At 36.7% G+C, this 24,877-nt stretch overlaps 1 protein-coding gene across 2 annotated transcripts in view; it reads right to left on the bottom strand.

The window, feature by feature from the left end:
* Positions 1 to 11,406: 11,406 nt before the first annotated feature.
* The window catches only part of LOC139747240 (uncharacterized), a 66,604-nt gene continuing 53,133 nt past the window's right edge, over positions 11,407 to 24,877 (bottom strand). For both annotated transcript variants that reach the window (XM_071659292.1, XM_071659291.1), the window contains exons 10-12: positions 19,028 to 19,271; positions 16,635 to 16,737; positions 11,407 to 13,778 (exon numbers count right to left, since the gene is read on the bottom strand). In XM_071659292.1, the coding sequence (XP_071515393.1) occupies positions 12,094 to 13,778; positions 16,635 to 16,737; positions 19,028 to 19,271 (2,032 nt within the window). In that variant the 3' untranslated portion in view covers positions 11,407 to 12,093. The remainder of the gene's footprint in view (positions 13,779 to 16,634; positions 16,738 to 19,027; positions 19,272 to 24,877) is intronic.

The following is a 24,877-nucleotide window of genomic DNA, read 5'->3' as shown; positions in this document are numbered from 1 at the left end:
AACCTTAAAGTTCAATATCTTTACAAACTTTTCAATATGGGCTACTCTCCTAGCATGCTACAACTCAAAACAAACCCATTTTGTGACCAACAGGGAAAACTGGCCTAACAACAACAAAGATGCATCAGAGGGGTGTGATGGTCTCTGTATGGCACGGTTGGATTGTTGCATCATATTTTGCGTAAACTGATAAACTAAAAAGTAAGCTCCACAGCAAATTTGATAATCAATAGGTCCCATTATGCTTGGAGGGCTATTAACATTTTTGATCAAAATTTAGTTTAGTAGTCTGTTGACAAGTTACGAAATACCTGTAAACAATTAATCAAGACTAGCAGCTAAATATAAAAAATCAGCTCCTCAGCCATTCAAAAATGTATCAAACCCCTTGCACCAGGTACAGTTACAAAGTCTTCACAATTGGGCTGGTTATCTTCTGTATTTAGGTGTATCCAAAAAGCACCAAAGTTATCCCCATAGAACTATGACCCAACAGTGAAGCATAAAGCCCATACTAGCATTGTGTAATCCATGCCTGACTACTTAAGTGTTCTTTAGGTCTGAGGTTACTTCAATGGCTCCAACTACCAATTAAAAGGCCTCTCAGATATTCGTAAGGCTGAAACATTGAGCAGAGCTAATGCTAAGTCAATTTTTGATGAAGGGTATTTCAAAAAATTATAAGTTGCTTAGTATATGCGAAGGAAATAAACTCGTATTTGGAAAAATACATTTTCCAGCTTTAGACAATAGACTCACTTAAAACAGTCTTTGTCGCAAATATTGCTTCAATAGGTAGACTAAAGAAACCTCACCTCTCCACTTGCAGTAGTCAAGCTTTAATACTGTTTGTTTTTTTTTTTGCACAAAAAGTGAACCATATCAAGAAATTAGAATTCATTGGTCCATACTCTGCAGATTTATTCATTACACAACTGTTTGATATTGACTGCACCTGCATGCTCATTTTTCATTCTTTCAACCATAAGTTTTCTCTTATGAGTTTAGGCAAGAGTCTAGATGAAAACAGAAAACAGGCTGTTAATGAATACTAAAAATTAAGAAAAATATTATCATGCATAATTAAATGATTTGAGAAATCTGGGATTGCTTGCTTGGAAGGGACACTATTGATATATATATATATATAACAAAAGAAAAATTGCATGTAATGCACATTAAAATGAAACCTCACTATTCGCTGTTGTATACGTGGTATGAAAGCTACCTAAGTTAAGCAGCTACCTTCCAAGGGTGGTGTCCTGATATAAACTAGTTGTACTCTTAAAGGAAGTGGCATAGACCTCCAAAACTTCTGGAACTGACCACAAAAAAGGAACAAGGAGATAATGTTGCCTGTACTGTTCTCAACCTTCCTCACACGTGGAAGAACCGGTAGAGGCTTAATAATACATAGCTGCCAAGAAATCTATTTTTCATAGATAAATAAGCTATAAAGTCTTGGGAAAGAACTCTAAGGGCATACAAACCAGTTCTTCCTCAGTCAAATGCTTTGTCACCAGGAGTGCAGGTCACTGAAATTTTTCTGTAAAGCCTTTTTTTTTTGTTATATCCTTAGGCATAAGAGCACTAATCATCTGGTCTGACAGAGTTAGAGAATTGAAAAAATTTGTCATTATTTGTGACTTTAAAAGGATGGGGTGACACCAGTGTACAGGCCATTTTTGCAATGTTAAAACATTTTAAGGGGGGAGCTACTGCAGTTTGAAAACCACTTCTAATTATATGTACTTCTGAAAAATACAGCACACATAATTTCCCTCATTGATGAAGAAATGCATATTACATGGGAATCTCTACAAAAAAGCAAAAAGCCAGCAAAGCACTGCTCTGTAGCATCACAACCAAAAGTCTGCATTTCAATATTAGTAAATGCACACAAATATAGAGTATCCACTGCACTGGTTACGAGGAGCTGCAGTAAGTATGGGTTGCTGGCCATGAATAATACTTCTGCAGTTTCGTTTATCCCAAACAAGACAGAAGGAAAACTTTTTTTGTTATATGCTATTTATCAAATCAACTTTAAATCATAAAAAATGTCAAACTGAAATTATGAAAAAATTTTCTTTTCCGAGTTGACAGAGGAAATTTGATATATTAATGCATTGTGCTAAAGTGCATTAGCCAAAAAGAAAGGATATAAGCTTGCAAACTGGTTATATGATATGGATGTAGAGTTACTGGTGCACAGGAAAACCAAGATGAACCAACATGTGAAGGAAGGACATGTGAGGTAAAGATGGGCTGAAATATGTAATGAATATAATACTTCAGTGAAATTGTTACATCCTGCATGCAATGAATAATTTAGTTTCCTCTAGTGATAACTTTTTGAAAAAGAAATTTAATGTGGTTAATGCACTGAAATTTTCAAAGGCAGTGACTCCATTAATGCTTGTTTATTCTTCCCAGAACTACTTTCATATTTAGTCTACAATGCAAGTTACCCATCAGGTTGTACTCCAAATCAAATTTCCTGAATAATGTTTGTATTACTTTTTCACCTCAGCACTACTGATAAAAAGTGATTCCAGCTATTTCTGCAGCATGAATATTTATTACAGGACATGAATTTTTTTGTGTACATATCTAAAAACACTTTGAATAACTTTAAAAGTAAATGAAATGCACATTTCATTTCCAAAACATGAGATTCCTGGTACTTTCACCCCCCTAACATTGTGTAAAGTTTTCTCAAATAATGATTCAGATCATTCATTACTATATTCTTTCAAGTAGTATATGCAAGCCTTCATTCTAGTAAATCAATTTAAATGTTTCCTTTAGTGATAGCACTAGGATTTGCCACTATAGTTACCATTTAACAAACCATCAGTACTTCCTAACCAGATTCATGCTGCCGTACATGATTGATCAAAATTTTAATTCATCTGAAATGTTAGTCCAGATTATTCCCTAACCCTTAAAGATTTCCATTATTCCTGTTATGTGCCACGTGCATTTACAATGGACATGTATTCAAGATAAAGAAAGGTTACTTACAGTCTTGATATGAGAGAGCAATTAATATGTGATAAGATCAAAATCAAAAACTTCATACTCTCTTACGCTAAACTAAATTTCCAATGGCACAATAATTCTGAGATAAGATTTCTTGAAACAGGTGGTTGCCATATATCACAAAGATTGTTTTCCCCATTGGTGTGGACTGAACCTATCACACATATGTCAGTCATTATATGACTGAAAACCCTAAATAAATACACTATATATTATTTGAAGAATTCTACAAACTGGTAAAACCACAAAACAAGGGAAGCTGTTATATTCTGCTCTGAATATGAAAGTATGATTATACAATATATCTGAGAAGGAAGTAGCTGAGGTAAGTGAAATATACGGGAAAGAAGAACTAAAGAGTAAGATGACACAGGAGAAATGAGATATGAAAATACAGTAGACTCAACATCCATAACTGCTGAAATCATGGCACTGTTGAATCATACAAATTTGCAGGTTATCAATATGAAACCTACCTTCCTCCAAAACATTATTCATCCATGCTGCATTTTTTACATATTACTACTAAACAAGTACCTGGCATGGGCAATGTACAAGAATTTCAGAGTATTCAAAGGTCATACTTGCCTGTTACATTTGTTTGGGTTTAAAATCATGTATCTATGTTTTATATATATGTGTTTTAAACTAACGTACTTTTACTCACATCAATATGGGATATTTGCAGATTATTTGGATATATCCATGAACATTAGAGATTATGTATAATTTGAGCAGAATAAAAATTGCAAATTTTTGATACACAGATAGTCATGAATAATCTGTGTCTGTTAAATTAGTTAAGTTTGAGATTGTGTGCTTTATCACTGGGGCTGCTGTGTAAGTGTTAACAGAAACCATCATATGTGAGAAAGAAGCCCAGAGGGCACTTCCTTTTGACACCCTTTCTTTCCACTGCATGGGTGATGAAATTCAATTATCTACCTCTTTTATTATAACATGAAATAAAAACTTGCAATTTGATATGATGTGCCCCTTTACTAGTATATGTTATTCAGGATGACGTTTGTGATAGTTTTGTGTACAATAATTTTGATCAAGAATGGCCAGATAAGCAGTACTCCACTGCACAAAATGTATAATTCAGTAGCTAATTATATCTGACTCTTGAGTTGCACCAAATTTAATTCATGTAAAGATTTATTTTAAATTAAAATACAGGTTGTGTGTAATGGCATATGTTATGTGTACCTATACGAATGTACAATTTTCTTTCTCAAATGTATTACCAAAGTCCTTTTAAAAAGGCTCCTGCAACCCAAGGCTGCATTGTTTCCACTAGCAGGGAAAGGATGGGCTCCTTTGGAGTGATATGTTCTTTGACAAGACTGTACTCCCAATGATGCAGCCATGCTAAAAGTGACTTTTCACTTGCAGTGTGACCACATGCAGGAAGAGTACAGTAACACCAGGTGGAGTCTAGTAATGCATATGTATTATATTTATAATTATCCCAGGATCCCTTTCTGAAAGAGTCATGGTATTACCCAAGGACCCTTTCTCCAGGGTGGTCCTGCAGCTTCAAGGCTGCATTACACCGAGTAGCAAGGAAAACTTTGAAGAAAGTTTTTTAACAAGATTTCATCAAATGATGATGATATAGCCTTGTAAGAGGGGACTTTTCATTTGCGTAGTAAACTCACGCAAGCAGAGTCCAGTAATACCTATTCATATATACTTTTAATTACCCCAGGAACAGTTTCAAAAGGTTCCTGCACCCCAAGATTGCATTACTTCCACAAGCAGGGGAATGTGGATTCCTCTAGAGTGAGAGCTTCTTTAATTCATTGTACTCCAAATGATATAGCCATACAAGAGGTGATTTTTCACTAGCAGTGTAACCTCAAGCTGGCAGAGACTAGTAACACTCACCTATCTATATATATATATATATATATTTTTTTTTTTGCTTTGTCGCTGTCTCCCGTGTTTGCGAGGTAGCGCAAGGAAACACACGAAAGAAATGGCCCAACCCACCCCCATACACATGTATATACATACACGTCCACACACGCAAATATACATACCTACACAGCTTTCCATGGTTTAACCCAGACGCTTCACATGCCCTGATTCAATCCACTGACAGCACGTCAACCCCGGTATACCACATCGATCCAATTCACTCTATTCCTTGCCCTCCTTTCACCCTCCTGCATGTTCAGGTCCCGATCACACAAAATCTTTTTCACTCCATCTTTCCACCTCCAATTTGGTCTCCCACTTCTCCTCGTTCCCTCCACCTCTGACACATATATCCTCTTAGTCAATCTTTCCTCACTCATTCTCTCCATGTGCCCAAACCATTTCAAAACACCATCTTCTGCTCTCTCAACCACGCTCTTTTTATTTCCACACATCCCTCTTACCCTTACGTTACTTACTCGATCAAACCACCTCACACCACACATTGTCCTCAAACATCTCATTTCCAGCACATCCACCCTCCTGCGCACAACGCTATCCATAGCCCACGTCTCGCAACCATACAAAATTGTTGGAACCACTATTCTTTCAAACATACCCATTTTTACTTACTTCCAGCCCTAAGAGTCCCTTCTAACCTTAAGAGGCTACTGCAGCAATCAGGGAGCTGGCCACATCCACCAGTCAAGTTTCGTGATGTTCCGTATGTGTATATGTGCAGAGAGTGAATGTATGCGTTTGTATGTCTGGTGTGGGTCATCTTGTTATGTATGTGTTTTGTTACATGTCATATTTGATGGGGGTGGTGGAATCTGTAAGTAAAGGTCATTGAAGTGAGAGGTAGTGATAAGATTTTTATTCATACTCGGGTTGGGCCAAGTACTGCTGCACAGAATTTATCTTTTTCATACTTGTTAGCCATTTTATATAAATTATTATTATTATTATCATTATCTTTTATACATAATCGCTGTTTCCCATGTCAGCAAGGTAGCGCATGGAAACAAACGAAGAATGGCCCAACCACCCACATACACATAAACACCCATACACACATATATACATACATATTCATTTCAATGTATACATATACATATATTCACATGTACATATTCATACATGTTGCCTTCATCTATTCCTATCGCAACCCCGCCACACACAAAATCCTCTCCCTTCAGCAAGGTAACACCAGAAAAAAAAGAAAAAGGCCACATTCCTTCAAACTCAGTCTCTAGCTGTCATGTGTAATGCACCGAAACCAAAGCTCCCTTTCAACGTCCACATAGTACTCCAATAGTCATTTCCCTTTCAGGGGTGATCACAGCCTAGCAGTAATGCACCTGCCTGCTATGCAGGGGTACTGTGTTAGCGAGGTAGCACCAAGAACAGAGGACTAAACCTTAGAGGGAATATCCTCACTTGGCCCCCTTCTCTGTTCCTTCTTTTGGAAAATAAAAAAAAAGGGAGGGGAGGATTTCCAGCCCCCACTCCCTCCCCTTTTAGTCACCTTTGCAACATACAGGGAATATATGGGAAGTATTCTTTCTCCCCTATCCCCTGGATGTGGAAAAGGAGCTATGGTTTCGGTGCATTACACATGACAGCTAGAGACTGAGTGTAAACAAATGTACCCTTTTTTTGTCTTTTCCTACTGCTACTTTGCGGTGTGTGTGTGTGTGTGTGTGTGTGTGCTATTTCATGTGGGGCGGGGTGGTGATGGGAATGGATGAAAGCAGCAGGTATGAATATGTACATGTGTATAAATGTATATATCTGTGTATGTATGTATACGCTGAAACGTATAGGTATGTGTATGTGCATGTGTGGCCGTTTATGTATATACAAGTGTATGTGGGTGAGTTGAGCTATTTTTTCGTCCGTTTCCTTGTGCTACCTTGCTAACGTGGGAGACGGTGATTAAGTATGTGTGTGTGTGTGTATATATATATATATATATATATATATATTATCCCTGGGGATAGGGGATTAAGAATACTTCCCACGTATTCCCTGCGTGTCGTAGAAGGCGACTAAAAGGGGAGGGAGCGGGGGGCTGGAAATCCTCCCCTCTCTTTTTTTTTAATTTTCCAAAAGAAGGAACAGAGGGGGCCAGGTGAGGATATTCCAAAAAAGGCCCAGTCCTCTGTTCTTAACACTACCTCGCTAACGCGGGAAATGGCGAATAGTTAAAAAAAAAAAAAAAAAAAAAAAAAAAATATATATATATATATATATATATATATATATATATTTTTTCATACTATTTGCCATTTCCCGCATTAGCGAGGTAGCGTTAAGAACAGAGGACTGGGCCTTTGAGCAAATATCCATACCAGGCCCCCTTCTCTGTTCCTTCCTTTGGAAAAAAAAAAAAAAATGAGAGGGGAGGATTTCCAGCCACCCGCTCCCTCCCCTTTTAGTTGCCTTCTACGACACGCAGGGAATATGTGAGATGCATTCTTTCTCCCCATCCCCAGGGATAATATATATATATATATATATATATATATATATATATATATATATATATATATATATATATAATATTATATATATATATATATATATATATATATATATATATATATATATATATATATATATATATATATATATATATAATATTATATATATATATATATATATATATATATATATATATATATATATATATATATATATATATGTAGTATACCGGGGTTGACGTGCTGTCAGTGAATTGAATCAGGGCATGTGAAGCGTCTGGGGTAAACCATGGAAAGCTGTGTAGGTATGTATATTTGTGTGTGTGGACGTATGTATATACATGTGTATGGGGGTGGGTTGGGCCATTTCTTTCGTCTGTTCCCTTGCGCTACCTCGCAAACGCGGGAGACAGCGACAAGGTAAAAAAAAAAAAAAAAAAAAAAAAAAAAAAAAAAATATATATATATATATATATATATATATATATATATATATATATATATATATATATATATATATTTTTTGCTTTGTCGCTGTCTCCCGCGTTTGCGAGGTAGCGCAAGGGAACAGACGAAAGAAATGGCCCAACCCACCCCCATACACATGTATATACATACGTCCACACACACAAATATACATACCTACACAGCTTTCCATGGTTTACCCCAGACGCTTCACATGCCCTGATTCAATTCACTGACAGCACGTCAACCCCGGTATACTACATCGATCCAATTCACTCTATTCCTTGCCCTCCTTTCACCCTCCTGCATGTTCAGGCTCCGATCACACAAAATCTTTTTCACTCCATCTTTCCACCTCCAATTTGGTCTCCCACTTCTCGTTCCCTCCACCTCCGACACATATATCCTCTTGGTCAATCTTTCCTCACTCATTCTCTCCATGTGCCCAAACCATTTCAAAACACCCTCTTCTGCTCTCTCAACCACGCTCTTTTTATTTCCACACATCTCTCTTACCCTTACGTTACTTACTCGATCAAACCACCTCACACCACACATTGTCCTCAAACATCTCATTTCCAGCACATCCATCCTCCTGCGCACAACTCTATCCATAGCCCACGCTATGGTTTCAGAAGTGGTAGAGGATGTGTGGATCAGGTGTTTGCTTTGAAAAATGTATGTGAGAAATACTTAGAAAAGCAAATGGATTTGTATGTAGCATTTATGGATCTGGAGAAGGCATATGATAGAGTTGATAGAGATGCCCTGTGGAAGGTATTAAGAATATATGGTGTGGGAGGCAAGTTGTTAGAAGAAGTGAAAAGTTTTTATCGAGGATGAAAGGCATGTGTACGTGTAGGAAGAGAGGAAAGTGATTGGTTCTAAGTGAATGTAGGTTTGTAGCAGGGGTGTGTGATGTCTCCATGGTAGTTTAATTTGTTTATGGATGGGGTTGTTAGGGAGGTGAATGCAAGAGTTTTGGAAAGAGGGGCAAGTATGAAGTCTGTTGGGGATGAGAGAACTTGGGAAATGAGTCAGTTGTTGTTCGCTGATGATACAGCGCTGGTGGCTGATTCATGTGAGAAACTGCAGAAGCTGGTGACTGAGTTTGGTAAAGTGTGTGAAAGAAGAAAGCTGAGAGTAAATGTAAATAAGATCAAGGTTATTAGGTACAGTAGGGTTGAGGGTCAAGTCAATTGGGAGGTAAGTTTGAATGGAGAAAAACTGGAGGAAGTACAGTGTTTTAGATATCTGGGAGTGGATCTGGCAGCGGATGGAACCATGGAAGCGGAAGTGGATCATAGGGTGGGGAGGGGGCGAAAATCCTGGGAGCCTTGAAGAATGTGTGGAAGTCGAGAACATTATCTCGGAAAGCAAAAATGGGTATGTTTGAAGGAATAGTGGTTCCAACAATGTTGTATATATATATATATATATACATATATATCCAACCTGACTGTACCTAATGATTATCAGGTACAGTAGGGTTGAGGGATAAGTCTATTGGGAGGTTTTAGGTATAGTAGGGTTGAGGGACATTTGAATGGAGAAAAACTGGAGGAAGTGAAGTGTTTTAGGTATCTGGGAGTGGATTTGGCAGCGGATGGAACCATGAAAGCGGAAGTGAGTCACAGGGTGGGGGAGGGGGCGAAGGTTCTGGGAGCGTTGAAGAATGTGTGGAAGGAGAGAACATTATCTCAGAAAGCAAAAATGGGTATATTTGAAGGAATAGTGGTTCTAACAATGTTATATGGTTGCGAGGTGTGGGTATAGATAGGGTTGTGCAGAGGAGGGTGCATGTGTTGGAAATGAGATGTTTGAGGACAATATATGGTGTGAGGTGGTTTAATCGAGTAAGTAATGAAAAGGCAAGAGAGATGTGTGGTAATAAAAAGAGTGTGGTTGAGAGAGCAGAAGAGGGTGTATTGAAATGGTTTGGTTACATGGATAGAATGAGTGAGGAAAGATTGACAAAGAGGATATATGTGTCAAGAGGTGGAGGGAACGACGAGAAGTGTGAGACCTAACTGGAGGTGGAAGGATAGAGTGAAAAAGATTTTGAGTGATCAGGACATGAACATGCAGGAGAGTAAATAGAGTGAAAAGGATTAGAGTGAATTGGAACGATGTTGTATACCGGGGTCGATGTGCTGTCAATGGATTGAACCAGAGCATGTGAAGCTTTTAGGGTAAACCAAGGAAAGTTTTGTGGGGCGTGGATATAGAAAGGGAGCTTGTGACTGAGTGTGAACAAATGTGGCCTTTGTTGTCTTTTCCCAGTGCTACCTTGCGCGCATGCAGGGGGAGGGGGGTGTCATTTCATGTGTGGCAGGGTGGTTACGGGAATGAATAAAGGCAGCAAGTATGAAGTATGTACATGTGTATATATGTATAAGTCTGTGTATGTATATATGGGTATACACTGAAATGTATAGGTATGTATATGTAGATGTGTATATACGTATATACATGTGTATGTGGGTGGGTTGGGCCATTCTTTCGTTTGTTTCCTTGCGCTACCTCGCTCATGCGGGAGACAGTGACAAAGTATAATAATATAATAAAAAGTACATGTACATGTATTATATGTGTATATAAGAAAGGATGGGTCTTTCTTTGTCTGCTTCCTGGCCCTATCTCAATGATGCAGGAAATGGCGATCAAGTGTGTGTGAATAAATAAATGTATATATAGATATCAATAGTTTTTTTTAATTTTCCAAAAGAAGGAGTAGAGAAGGGGGCCAGGTGAGGATATTCCCTCAAAGGCCCAGTCCTCTGTTCTTAACGCTACATCGCTAATGCGGGAAATGGCGAATAGTATGAAAAAGAAAGATATCAATAGGCATTACTGGACCCTGCCTGCTTGTGATTACACCATAAGTGAAAAGTCACCTCAACTGAGGTTGTATCACTGGAATACAATCCCAATGAAGAACTCACTCAAAAGGATTCCATCTTTTCCCTACTACTGATGGTAGCCTAGCCGTGAAGCTGCAGAAATCCCTAGAGAAACGGTCCTCGGGGTTATATAATAATAATAATAGTAATAATAATAATAATAATAATAATAATAATAATAATAATAATAATAATAATAATAATATATCGGTATATAACATATCTAAATTGGAGCAGAGGGACAGTCTGTTGAGAATTATGCATGTTACAAATTGCAAAAGCATAAAGTAGTATACTGCCTTTTGCATACACACACTGCAGGTGAAGTACTTTGTTGATAGCAAGTCAGCCTCGATTCTTTTATTAAGTTATATCAGTATCTAGGCTGATAAACTCCCTGAAAATGTCAACAACCTATGGGACAATAGTAGTAAGTACATGGCAAAAATATACACACAAACCAGACTTCATACCACTGCAACAGTAGAAAAATGAGATAAGCTTGTAAAAAATCACACTTGAGATCACATATTTTGAGAATGACAGTTTCCTTATTAAGGGCATTAACCACAATCTTAATGTCATTTTAAATTACTATAATAGGATCCTATAAAACATTTACACCTACTGAAACATAGGTACACCACAGGGTTTTTAAGTATTAAAAAGTCTTATGCCGAATTCGACAATCACATGGGAAAATACGAATCTTACAGTATTTCCCACATTAAGATGCCTTCAGGACGACCAAGTTCCTACTTCTGTTACTGTGCATTAATTAGCCATCAACCTTAGCAATGCTTCCACTAAGGCTCATTTCATTTGTGTTGTAAAGTGTAACCATGAAACTTGAGACACCTGGTGGGGGCTCACAATTTCCATTTTGTCACATTTTACTGAGCAATTATAACCTGGCTATTTACAGTCCAGAAGGGTATATGGATAAAGACTAGATTCAACATAAAAAAGCCTAGAAGGATGATGACTTACATAAACTAAATCAAACATATCTAACAAACAGCAATTTGTTAAGAAAATGGAAAGTGATAAGTGAATGGAGGCATTAGAAGAGCCATTAAGATCATGTGAACTTGAGACTTAAAAGAGGTTTACCCACAGAAAATGAAATTTTGTGAACTTAAACATGAGTATTTGTGCTATGTTCCAATACAGCAAAAAAAAATAATAAAAAAAAATAAAGTAAGTTAAGGGTTTCATAAATAGATATAAAAATCTTTCTCATTCAAATATCCTTTTTAAGAAATTCATTAATAATAGCTATGCGAGTTTCTTGGCTCACTACCAGAATGCCCATATGGCTGAGAGTGATTATGCCGGCTGGAATATTCATGTCCATAATGGTCATTGTATGTGTGTAAACGATGACCACATTCTCTTGTTCTGTGATCACTAGAATGATCAACACTGGAAGCACCTTCACCACCACTTCTCCGCCACTCTGCACCACTATTGTAGTTCCAAGTTCTGTTTTCATGATTTGATGATTGTGAAAAATTTATATCATCTTCACTCTGATAAAACTGCTGGGAATGATTTGACCAATGAGAGTTGTTTTTATCATTTTTGTCACTTTTTTCATTCTTTTCACTCTTATCATCACCTCTTTCTCTTCTTCGTTTTTTACTACTCCGCTCTTCAATTTGTTTTTTAAATCTTTTGTCTTTGAGTACATCCTGAAGAACAACTTTCACTTCCTTCAGGCTATGTCCATCTGCATCTCCATCCTCCTCCTCCTCATCTTCTCCTTCAAACTGTCTTCCAACAATATCATCTGGATCATCATCATCTTCCTCATCCTCGTTTTGTTCTACTCGGTATTCTCGTTTTCTTTCCTCCCCAACACTATAATAAGCCCCTGAACCCTCTTGTTTCTTAATGGTTAGTTTCAACCCCATACCTCGTTCTTCTGTTCTGATGCGGAGAGGGGGTACTAACGCCCTTTCCTCAGACTTTAATTTGATTTTAAGCTTTTTTGGTGGTCTATCTTCCTTCTCTCTGTCCCTACCTCTTTCTTTATCCTTAACCCTATCTGATTTTTTCTTATTATCTTTATCTATTCTTTCTTTCTTTTTATCTGTCCTGTCGGTCACTAGTTTTAAGGATGATGCATGCATCTGTCTATATGAATTATTTCCAGTAGATTCAAAATTTGAAGATATCATAGGTTTAGCAACATAATTAGGCGTTCTAAGCATATCAGGTGAATGAGACGGTTGATCAGAAAATCTGCTTAACATATTTTCACCACAACCTACCCAGGAGTCACTAGGATAATCTTGCAAAGCTGTATCACTGTTTAATGGACTATTATGTAAACTGGTTGTGACTAATTCACTATCACAAATCACTAACTCCTCTTCCTGTTCCGACTCCTTTTTACCATCTCTATCATCTGCATGGTCTGAGTCACTTCTTAAGTCATTACAAATAAGTTTAGCAACTGGTGGTGTTTGCTGTCTTTTATCTTCTTCCTTCACTTTTTCTTCTTCTTCTTCCTCTCCCATAAATATATGAAGGCATCTTTCACCTTCTTGACCATCATCAAACTCATTAACTTCAACGTCTTCTTTTTCTGTTTTCATATGATTTTCATGACTATCTTCCTTCTCTGTTTGTTCTTGATTCTTCTCTATTCCTTTTTCATCTATCTTTACCTCATCCTTTTCCACCCCTTGTTCCTCTACCACTACTTCTTCCTCTTCCTCTTTCACATCTACTTTACTAACTACTTCAGCTTTCACATTCTTCTCTTCCTTTTCTTCCTCTTGCAATTGTTCTTCCACTTCATCTTCCTCCTCCTCTTCTCCCTTTTTCCATGGCTCAAATTTATATATTTTTTGATTTTCCCATTCTAGCTCCCAAGGATAGGGAGTATCATGAGGCACAGTCTCTCCAGTAGTACGATGGACAGGAACTGGAGGCACCTCTATAACTGAAAATACAAGTAACTTACTAAAATACATGAATTTCTTAAATTATTTGAATAAAGTGATCAATAACCCTCTCTGATTCAAAAGACAGAATATTATACATTATACATGAAAGTTAAAGACTAGATGTGCTCAAATAGGAGCACTATTCCTAACACTTCCCTGCTAAAGAGGAAAAAAATACAAGTGTCAATAGGCCTAAAGCCAAAATAACCCTCGAAGAAGTAATATCCAATACGCACAACTGAGAGTCTCACTTGTGTAAATCTACTTCATCAAAGCTTGTACTGAGAACAAGGAGGCACATACAAGCATCTTGCACACTCCACACTTAAATTCTTCCCGCTGACCAGAGCCTTCACTGGACCTCCATTTCTTCTGCCCTCCTATTACCACTCTTACTTATTATCACTCCCAAATACTTAACTTTATGTACAACTTCCAATCTGTCTCCATTCAAAATGATACTACACTGTGAGAGTGGACATAAGAATTTTGAATTTCATCATATTTACCGCCAACATCTACCACTTATACGCATTATCAATGTAAACTATTCTCTTAAACTTTTCCTTGAATTCAGTAAACATAACATCATCTGCATATGACCTTGGTAAATTCTATTTTGTTCCATCAAGATTCAGCAATACTACCCTCTCAATCCAAGTCACCCAAAGCTCTTGTCATGCTCCTTCCATTTTCACTATTACAACCCCTGGACCCCATTCTTTGAAGGGGCTCCTGTAGCTTCAATTGACCCAGTGCAACTTCCAGGAGCATGAAAATGATGACTTTTGGAGAGAGAACTACCTCGAAGAAAATGTACTTCCTTGTGTCAAAAGATGGTGATACAACCTAATGAAAGGTGACTCTTCACTTGCTGTGCTACCACAAGCAGACAGAGTCTGGTAATTTCTGCTGAAAATATTAAACAAACATAAGACAATATACAGACGAGACACATTCCTACATTCATTTCTAAACATTCATTTGTACCACCTTTTATTCTAACACAAGTAATGCTTCCATCTATGAAATTTCTTGACAGCATCTAAAAGATTTCCATGCATACCCTCATCAAATCTTTCCAAATATACTTTACCATCAACACCGTCATATGTTTTACATGAATTCATAAATGCTGCACATACTTCTTTCTTACCCAAAACTTTCTACAGTAACTGCCAGTTTAAAAATCTAGTATATAAATCCACTCTGCCCTTTCTATATCTATCCTTGTTTCTTTTATCTAAATGGGGTTCATTTGCCCTTTTAACATCTTTAATTACAACCCTAGCTTGAAAGTTATACAGAGACATTATGCCTATTTTTCATAATCATTTTTCACCCCTTAAGGAAGTCTGAACACACCAGAAAAATTACAGCCTTGAACCAGACATCATGCACATCGCTATTCCCTATCTATCTATTTCTCAGACGTCCATTCCTTCCACGAACTCCCTCAAGGTGGTGGCCACGGCTAAAGAGTCTCCATTACTGTTGAATACCAGTGCTGCTTCTTAGTCTTTAGTGCCTCACCCTTAACAGGCCATTGGGAGAGGGCAACTCTAGTGTAGAGTAACCACTTATCCCTGCTGCCATAAATGTTTTCCTAATTCATTTAACAACAACTCCTCCACTGTCACTCATCCACTCCACCCATTCTTATACCTTTGCCATTTTTAGGCAATTGCCAATCAGGTAGGTAGTAGCTGGTATGGAGCCACCAACCAGGTGTAATACTAGCACTGTCTATCTGGGTGATTAATTCACAGTAATCCAGAACTTCAGCGGTTATCAAGTTGCACTCCTCTGACCCACGTGGCTGTCTTTTCTTTCTACCTCACCCATATGTTGACTGCTGGCATTCCTTCAACAAACATACTATCTCTCCTTGTCACACATAACACTTGAGATTGCTTGACTCATATAACTCATTCTTCATAACCCTAGATTTCCTGTGATTAGTATTATGCACTAGTCCTGCCTTTTGGCACAATGGGAGGAGCAATAGATCAGAGTGCTAGGTAGGAACACTGGGTGGGAGTATTAGGTTGGAACTTTAGGAAAATGTAGTCGGTAGGAATATTAGGTAGAAGCCTCTGAAAACAATTTGCTCCAGGTGCCCTATGCCAATGGCTTATCAATGGTGAGGCACTAAAGGATAAGAAGCAGCACTGGAGTTCACCAGTTATTGAGTCTTGCCGTGGCCACCCCCTTGTGGGAGTTCCCAAATAACTGTCATCTCCAAACAGCCCTTTTACCCTTTTGGCACACAACTGATTTTTTTCAGCCTCCTACCTAATGTGCAAAAAATTGCAAAACATTATGTGTGGAAATAAAACAACTAATGAGTGATACCTAATAGAAGATTTATAGATGCAATGCAGTTAACCAGACTGCACTCAAGTTTAAGGAAATGTGACAAAAAACAATACTGTACTTATAGCCATCTTAGTTTGCACTACCTGGTAATCTAACAACAACAAGCAAGGATGGATATGTAAATTATATTCAATGGGATTATCAGGCTAGGAAATTGGGAAAACACAAGAACAATGTATATATGAAGGAGTACAGAAGTAAAATGTTCACAGCCATCCAAATAAACACAATGCAACAGTGTTTGTTACATCTTTTTTTAATTACTACTATGAAAGCTTATATTCATAAGAAAAAAATGATTCCAATATTTCTTTTACTGCTTAAAATTTCAAAGGGATAACAGTATAATTCACCATCACAGATACATCATATTTAGGGAATACTTGCACTATTTTTTTTAGGAAAAAAGTGCTTAAAGTGTATATGGTTTTTACTGACACTGAACAGAACATACAGATACTGGTGATACTTACTTTTCCCACTTAAAGCATCAGCCTTTTCCCTCTCAATTCTAGTCTTATCTTCTTGCACTAACAACCGGTATAACATCACTGTTTCTGATGAAGCATGACGACGCTGAAATGGGTTTGGCCTATTACCATCAGATTGAAAAACTTTGAACAAAGCTGAAGATAAAAGTACATATCCATGTGAGATTTTTATACAAAAATTTAGTTTTAAAGCAAATGCATAACTATTACCTCTTAGAGTCCATCATATGTGTCTGCAGCAAGCTATTACATTTTTTTTCTTTTTCAAACAATGTATTCTCATGCTCATTCAGAAAAGGGAACTTTCCTTAGTTTTTGTTACAGCAACATCTTACTTTCTTTTTAAAAGTTTTGGGCCAGGAGATATAAAATTACAAAAATCACTATTTTTTCTTACGCAACTCAAGAAGTTACACTCAAGAATACAGGAAAAAATCATCTATATGTAAATGTAAAAGTTTTGTCTTGTTTACTTCCTTTTCATGGTGTCCCTTTATTTTCACTTCTTTGATTATGAACAGGAACAATGGCTTCCCTTTATATTCACTTCTTTGATCATGAACAAGAAGACACTTAGAAGATGACAGTTACACCAAACTTTGGTCTCTTTCCTCATATAAATTGTGCACCCCCTTAGCATACTCCCCATTTCATTATCTAACATACTCTTGGCTCTCAGATAATATAATCTATTTCCAACTCTTATGTATTTTTGTTCACACTTGTTGCCATTTCCTGCCACAGAAAGGCAGTGACAATGGCCCTACTTGCTCACATCTGCTCTCTAGTTATCCTCTATAATGTACAAAACTTTGGCCTTCTTTCCTCATAAATTCTACACCTCCTCAGCATATTCTCCATTTTGTTACATAACAAACCATTGGCTCTCAGATAACATAATCTACTTGTAACACTCTATATCTATTTTTTCACACTTATTGCCATTTCCTGCCACAGTGAGGTATTGTCAAAAACAGATGAACAATGGCCTCACTTGCTCATATCCACTTTCCAGCTGTCTTTTATAATGTACCAAAACCAGGGCCCACCATCTACATCCAAGCCTCATTTGTTTAAACATTCATATATTATTAATGATTAACCCAGGACCAATTTCTATGAAAGAGTCCTGATATTTCCCCACAATCTTGCTAAAGATTCTTGCAGCCCAAGGGTGTGCTACTATCAGTGGTAGGAAAATGTACACACCTTTGGATTAAGAAGTTCTTTGATGAGACTACTCAAATAGGGAATGGATGTCAGCAGATGCAGCCTTTCCCCTGTTCCTGGCACTATCTTGCTAATGTGGATAGCAGCAATTACATAAAAAAAAGAGAATTCTTTCACAAAAGATTGCCATTTCCCATGTTAGCAATGTAGAGTCAGGAACAGATGAGGAAAGGCGACATCCACTTACATCCATTCTCTAACTGTCATGCATAGTGCACCAAAACCAATAAATTTATTCCATCATTGTGCATACAAAAATATAAGGATACATTATGGAGAAACAACTGCATAAACAAATAAAGATAAATCAACCAAAGGAAAGTAAGTAATGAATGAATTGGCAGGAATATGGGAGAATAAGATTTGCAAGGATGGGTGGTACATGTAGTTTGCAGCTAGACATATGGGCAAAACTGTTCTAATACAGTATATGCATATGCACAGTAGTAATATGCAGTCAAACTGAAATGTTTATGACCTATAATCGATCATATGTGACTTGAGAATAAAAACTTGAAAGGGTAAAAAAAAGTTCACAAATGTATTATGTAAAAAACCTTGGGACAGTTAAGACAAACATACAATTATGTTTAGTAAATAAAAGAAAACATACAAGATTGCTGGAATGGAGATCACTGTCAAAACAAATGACAAAAACTATGATCCTAGTTATGTTGAAAACTCTCATAAACTAAGATCATTTGATTTCCATGCCATGTTTCTTGGGAATTAATAACATGACTTTCCATTTTAAAAAAACATGAGTAAAGCTGAAAAGGGTGAGTATATCATATAATGTTAAAGTCAAAGGAGTACAAGCAAAATCATGCAGTTCTACTTTTTTCTTATTCAAAGCATGCTTACTTAGGATAAGAAATTTAAAATCCTGCTTAAGAAGGCAATATGTTGATACTAATTATAAAAATGTCTCATACCTTATTATGTACTACAACTTGTCACTTCTATTATTAATCTTGTATCATAATAATCAAAATTTTCAGTCATAATGCTGCCAGTCAAATCTCAAGAGTGCAACTCAAAAAGGGAACCTCAAAACTGGTAAGTGATAATTTTGGTACACTTATTGCATGCTACTCATACAAACAACACACCCTAGATAATAAAACTCAGAAACAAAGACTTACCAAACTATCCTTAATCAAGAGAGATTGATATTTGTATTTCATGTTATTAAACTTCTTGAGAAGGGATTCAGCTTGTAATTCAAACTGTGCATTTGATTCTGTCAAGTCACGAGAAGTAGGAACACACTCGTTGAACACGTGGTAACGAATCAAACGTTTACAGGCATCAATTTTATTTTTGAATGGAGTACGATAATCTGGATTTAGAGCACCATTTTGGTCAGTCTTAAGCTGATATTCAAATCTGTGAAATAGAAATTTTTGAAAGAAAAAGTTAAACACTTGTAGTCAAGGTTGTAAATATAATTACACAAATCTGACTCTTCTTCATCCCTGAAATCAAAACTTGATTATGACACAAAGTATCCAGCAATGAGAGAGAGAGAGAGAGAGAGAGAGAGAGAGAGAGAGAGAGAGAGAGAGAGAGAGAGAGAGAGATATAATTAAAGCTAACGCTAACAAAAACCCCAAAATACACATCTTCCATTCAATGATATTTTAAAAAGCAAGTACTAAAATGATGTGCAGACTGTTAACTAAACAATGGTTTGTCAAAACAGGTGTATGAAAAAAAAATGAGAGTAATTATCAAATACAGCATCCATCTAAAGACAGATTTGTTGTTTGAGCTTAAACCTCCCTACAACTCAGGAGGTATGGGCCCTATGCTCTAGGGTGGCCCACTGGTAGTGAGGAATCTAAGCACTAGGGCTAGGGGATTGGGCTTGTGTTATTTCACTCGACCACCACAAGAGCCAGGCTCCCTCTGTAGCCCCAAGATCAAATAATTTTCTTCCTTAGGTTTCCTTTCTAGTCAAGAAAAAAAAAAAAAAAAGCTTCATACTGTATGAGATTATCAAATACTCTAACAATAAGCAAGTATAATTTCACAGAAAAAAATCTGACATTTTTTCAAGGAAAACCACTCAATTTTGACTTAACAGTATGTTAATTTGATTTTATATCTTCATTCCCAACTGCTTTACCACAAAGTTTGGAAAGGAAGAATTTTTCCTTTTTTTTTCTTTGTTGGGGTTATGCATTAAACAATAGGCATGGTCCAGAAAGTCTAACACAATGAAAAAACTATGAAATGCTAGATAAGGATACAAAAGTAACAAAAAAATACACAAAAAGTTGCATTATTACTTTCTACAGCATCAAGTAGATTCTTAAATCTTTGTGTACTGTAGGTATTCTCTCTTTCTTTGCTTATGCTACTTTAGCCATCCGTCTTCCTTTTCTTTTTAGCCTTCTTTGCTTTTTCCCTCTCTTACCCTGGTCTAAATTTCTGATGAATATTCGACTCTATTCCACCATGCTTCTACTTTTTCAGACAGCCTAGGTACCTCCTGGATAGATGACTCCAGAATGAACATAACTATAACAGACTGACTCCTCAGGTCTTGATTATACCCATCCATTCTTCTCCTTTCTCATATTACAGAAATTGCCTCTGGTATTTCTAAATCTTCTAGTCTCTAACAATATTTCACCCTTTCCTTCTTTACTGTGTTAGATCCTCTTCCAGTCCAAAATTCATCAGCAATTCAAATTTATCAACCACCTGCTTTACTAATCTTTCTAATTCTGGGGCCACACTTTTCTGTTAAGTCTTTCAGTGTTGATTCATGAATCTCGATGTCTTTATTTTCTCTAATATTTCCCTTTTTGTTGACAAGTACTGATCTTGTATGCCATGTATTTTTCAAAACTTTTCATATACCAGACCATAAATTTCACCGATTGTTCCATCTCTAACAGTGTATATCATTCTTTCCAAAGATTCACTTAATTTTCTGCGTACCTCTTTCTCAATGTCTCTAGTTCTCTGTCCTACAACATAAGTCTTTATCTTTGAATTTAATGATCAGCCCAAGTAAAAGAAATCACTGCTGCTTCCCCTCCCCACCTACTATTTTCAATTCAACAGTCTATGTACTCTGCACTATGGGCATTTCCTCTTGGCAAACAGCCTATAGGACATCCATTAAAAGACCCTTCTGGCCTTATTTGCTTTTCAGACATTTCTTCTTTCCAGTGGTCATGTATAATCTAAATGCCCTCAACTGATATGAATCAGAGTTCATGACCATTAGCTATATTCTTGTGCTCTCATTGATGACACCTTTCATTTTCTTATTTGTCCCACCTGCTTCTTTTTTTATGTACTTACTATCAAAGCTAAAATTGATGAATACACCCCCTAGGGTTAAGTGTGGTTTGCCCATGTGGTCCATCATCCAAACTTGTTCTTCAACTATGGTGTATTCAGAGTACAGGATGTTTGAGATGGGAATGTCACACATTAGGTTCACAGTATTTGTAAAGATTGAGTCCTGAGCTTTACATCTTCTGGTTAGTTTTGTTACTTGTTGACTTAGGGAGAACTTGTTACATTGACTAACTCTCCTCTCTTCTAGTTGGTATCATTTGTTGACTGAGGGAGAACTTCATCACCCTGACTGAATAACTCTCCTCTTCCTTTGATCTATCACATTTGATGAATATCCCATTGGATTTCATTTTGTCATTTTCTTAGCTTGCCATAAAAAAGTGTATATATGCTACACGACTCCAAATACGACATAATCATAACTGAATATCCCCTAATGTTTTGATCATAACCACTAATTCTTCTCGTTTCTTCTATCAATGAAATTGCACCGAGCAATTCTACAGCTTCTAGTAATCTTTTAACATGCAGTCCTCCATTTTCCCACTTTCTTCTTAATCTGATGTAAGGTCTTTCAAACCAAAAATAATCAGCAATTTACATCATCTTCCTCCTGCTTTACTAAATACAGACTGAGCATCCCTAATCCAAAAATCCAAAACTTTTTGAGCAGTGACATGACATTACAAGTGAAATATTCCACACCTTCTCTCATTTGCCCATGCTGTATTCTGACACTGTGTCGATGCCAGTTTGTTAAAAACCAATGTCACTGCCGGACCTATGTGCATTACTCAATGTTTTGTGCTTATTCTCTGCTATGTGGTATGAAGTTTTTGCTGAAAATGTCAAAAAGGCTTACTGAAATGTTTCTGAATCAAGGTGATCATGATGATAAGAGATGATGAGGATGACTTTGTTAACACATGGTGAAAATGTTTGATGGACTTACTGAAGGACTAAAGCAGCATGCATTTATAACATAACAAGAAATCTAGGTAAAAAATTACTGTTAATGAGGCAGATGACTCTGGAGGGAACATTTAAAAAAGCTGTCCAGCAGAATGCCTTCTTATCCCTAGAGGTACCACTTCCTGATCCCTCAACTTCTGATGTTCCTTCTCATGATGATGTCAACAATGATGTACCCTCCCCCTCCCCCTCAAGTTTCTCAGGCCACATGTAGTTCAAGTATTTGTTGCTGCATTTATCTTCTTTTGTAAGCAGGGATCAATTTTTTTGGCATGTGAAAAACATTGTTTTCATGTGAAATCTGAACTTCATCTCGACCTAAAATGCCATGTTTGAGCATAACATTATCAGCAACATTATTGCCCTGAAATTTTTCTCACAGTTAGTTTCATTACATTTACAGCTGCCTGTAATTACTGTAAATCAAATGCTTCTGTATTTATATTTCAGTTAAAACCTAAAAATAAAATACAGGGTACAGTAACCTTTCAAGCAAAACACATCATCGTAGGTGGTGAAAACCTGCAGTTGTTTGTTGTTGTTATTGTTTAACAGATGATACAGGTATTCTGCTGCTTAGTTACCCTAAACACAGTATTTTTTCACTGTATTAATGGTATTTCATATTCTATTACTGCTGAGTACTTATGTGTGAATTAGTGTATATAAATGACTGCTTACCAGTAGCATATATATTCAGAGGCAGGAATGAAGGGTGGCTGAGGTTGGTATACCTCAGCTTTCTGATGGTTCAGTGTCACACAGACTTTGTTTCATGTGCAAAATTATCAAAAATACTGTATAAATTACCTTCAGGCTATGTGTATAAAGTGCATATGAAACATAAATGGATTTTGTGTTTAGATTTGGGTTCCATCCCTAAGGTATCTCATTATTTTTTTTCATAAATATTCGCCATTTCCAGCATTAGCGAGGTAGTGCAAAAGAAAAGAGGATTGAGCTTTAGAGGTAATATCCTTACTTGGCCCCATTCTCTGTTCTCTTTTTTGAAAATCAAAAAACGGGAGGGAAGGATTTTCAGTACCCTACTCCCTCCTCTTTTAGTTGCCTCTTATGACAAGCAGAGAATATGTTGGAAATATTCTTTCTCCTTTATCCCAGGGGATAATCTCATTATGTATATGCAAATATTCCAAAATCTGAAACACTTCTGGTCCCATGCATTTCGGATAAAGGATTCTCAAACTGTAATTCTAATTGCCGAAATGTCAACATATGTCTGAAGCTCTCTAAATTTTACCTCTACATTAACAAGCACTGGTCCTGAATGGTCTACATTTTTCTATAAATGTCATCAACCAGGCCATAAACATCCTTAACTGCTCCATCTCTAACAGTGCATACTATTCTTTCTACAGCTTTGCTTAATTTCCTCTATGACTCTGTATGATCCCAATCTATGTTCTATTACATCAATCTTCATGCTTTATGTCTGTTGATCAAATGCTGAATTGCTCCTTCTGAACCTCCATGTCCACTATTTTCAAATTGCTCCTTCTGTAGTTCCACACCCATTCCTTTCAGTATATTCTGCATGTGCTATAGTCATTTCCTCTAACTGAACAGCCTCTAAGACATCCAGAAAAGACCCATCTGACCTTGCTTTCCAATGAATTATCCTTCTTTCCTCTTGTTATGTATCTTCTGAATCTCCTCAGCTAATCAGAATCTTCCTTCATGCCCAGTGACTAACTTTGTTTTTCATATCCCCAAGTTCCTCTTTCATCTCATGACACCTTTCATGATACTTAACTTGATTCCTCAACTTTTGTATTTTCACCCGTTTTAATTTCTGATCCTGTTTTTAAATCATTTCAAACAACAATCCTCAACTACTAATCAATGGTGATTCATATTCCATCTCTCCATCTTATTTTCTTCATGTAGATTTAATCACAACTGCCTTGTCTTGATACTTCCCCACACTTGATTCCATTTCTGACTAATATACAACTGAAAAAAATGAGAAAATTGAAAAACTTTAGTGTCTGATGTTTATCTCAGACTGTCTCTGCTGGTCTGGCTGTATGGACTGAATTCCTAACTTTCCATAATTACTCTCTATCTTCTTGACTCAGGCAATGCTAAAAGTCCTAAATCATTTCTCAAAATACTAAGAATAATAGTAATACAGCTTACTGGCAAAGAAATAGGATCCATCCAAGGAATGTTTTGAACAATCAGTAATCAGTATTATCTTTTTGTTGTACATACTATAGCATCTATCATTTGTAAACATTTATGCTTCTTTAAATAATTCCTAGAAACAGTTGCTCACTCTCCCCATATCAGCCATTCACATCATCTATTGCTTAGACATCTTTTAAATATACAACATTTCAAAATTTTGGTTAAATGAAGTTGGCAACACTGGACATTCAATCTAAAACCTATGATCTTTGCACTCCCAACTGTTATTAAACTCCTAAAAATTAATACAATCACACAACATCCTACAGGCATATGATAGAGTTGATAGAGATGCTCTGTGGATGGTATTAAGAATATATGGTCTGGGAGGCAAGTTGTTAGAAGCAGTGAAAGGTTTTTATCGAGGATGTAAGGCATGTGTACGTGTAGGAAGAGAGGAAAGTGATTGGTTCTCAGTGAATGTAGGTTTGCGTGTGATGTCTCCATGGTTGTTTAATTTGTTTATGGATGGGGTTGTTAGGGAGGTGAAT

The sequence above is a fragment of the Panulirus ornatus genome, chromosome 68, assembly GCF_036320965.1.
Source record: "Panulirus ornatus isolate Po-2019 chromosome 68, ASM3632096v1, whole genome shotgun sequence".
In the NCBI taxonomy this organism is placed as follows: Eukaryota; Metazoa; Arthropoda; class Malacostraca; order Decapoda; family Palinuridae; genus Panulirus; species Panulirus ornatus.
This window is presented reverse-complemented; position numbering and strand designations above follow the sequence as displayed.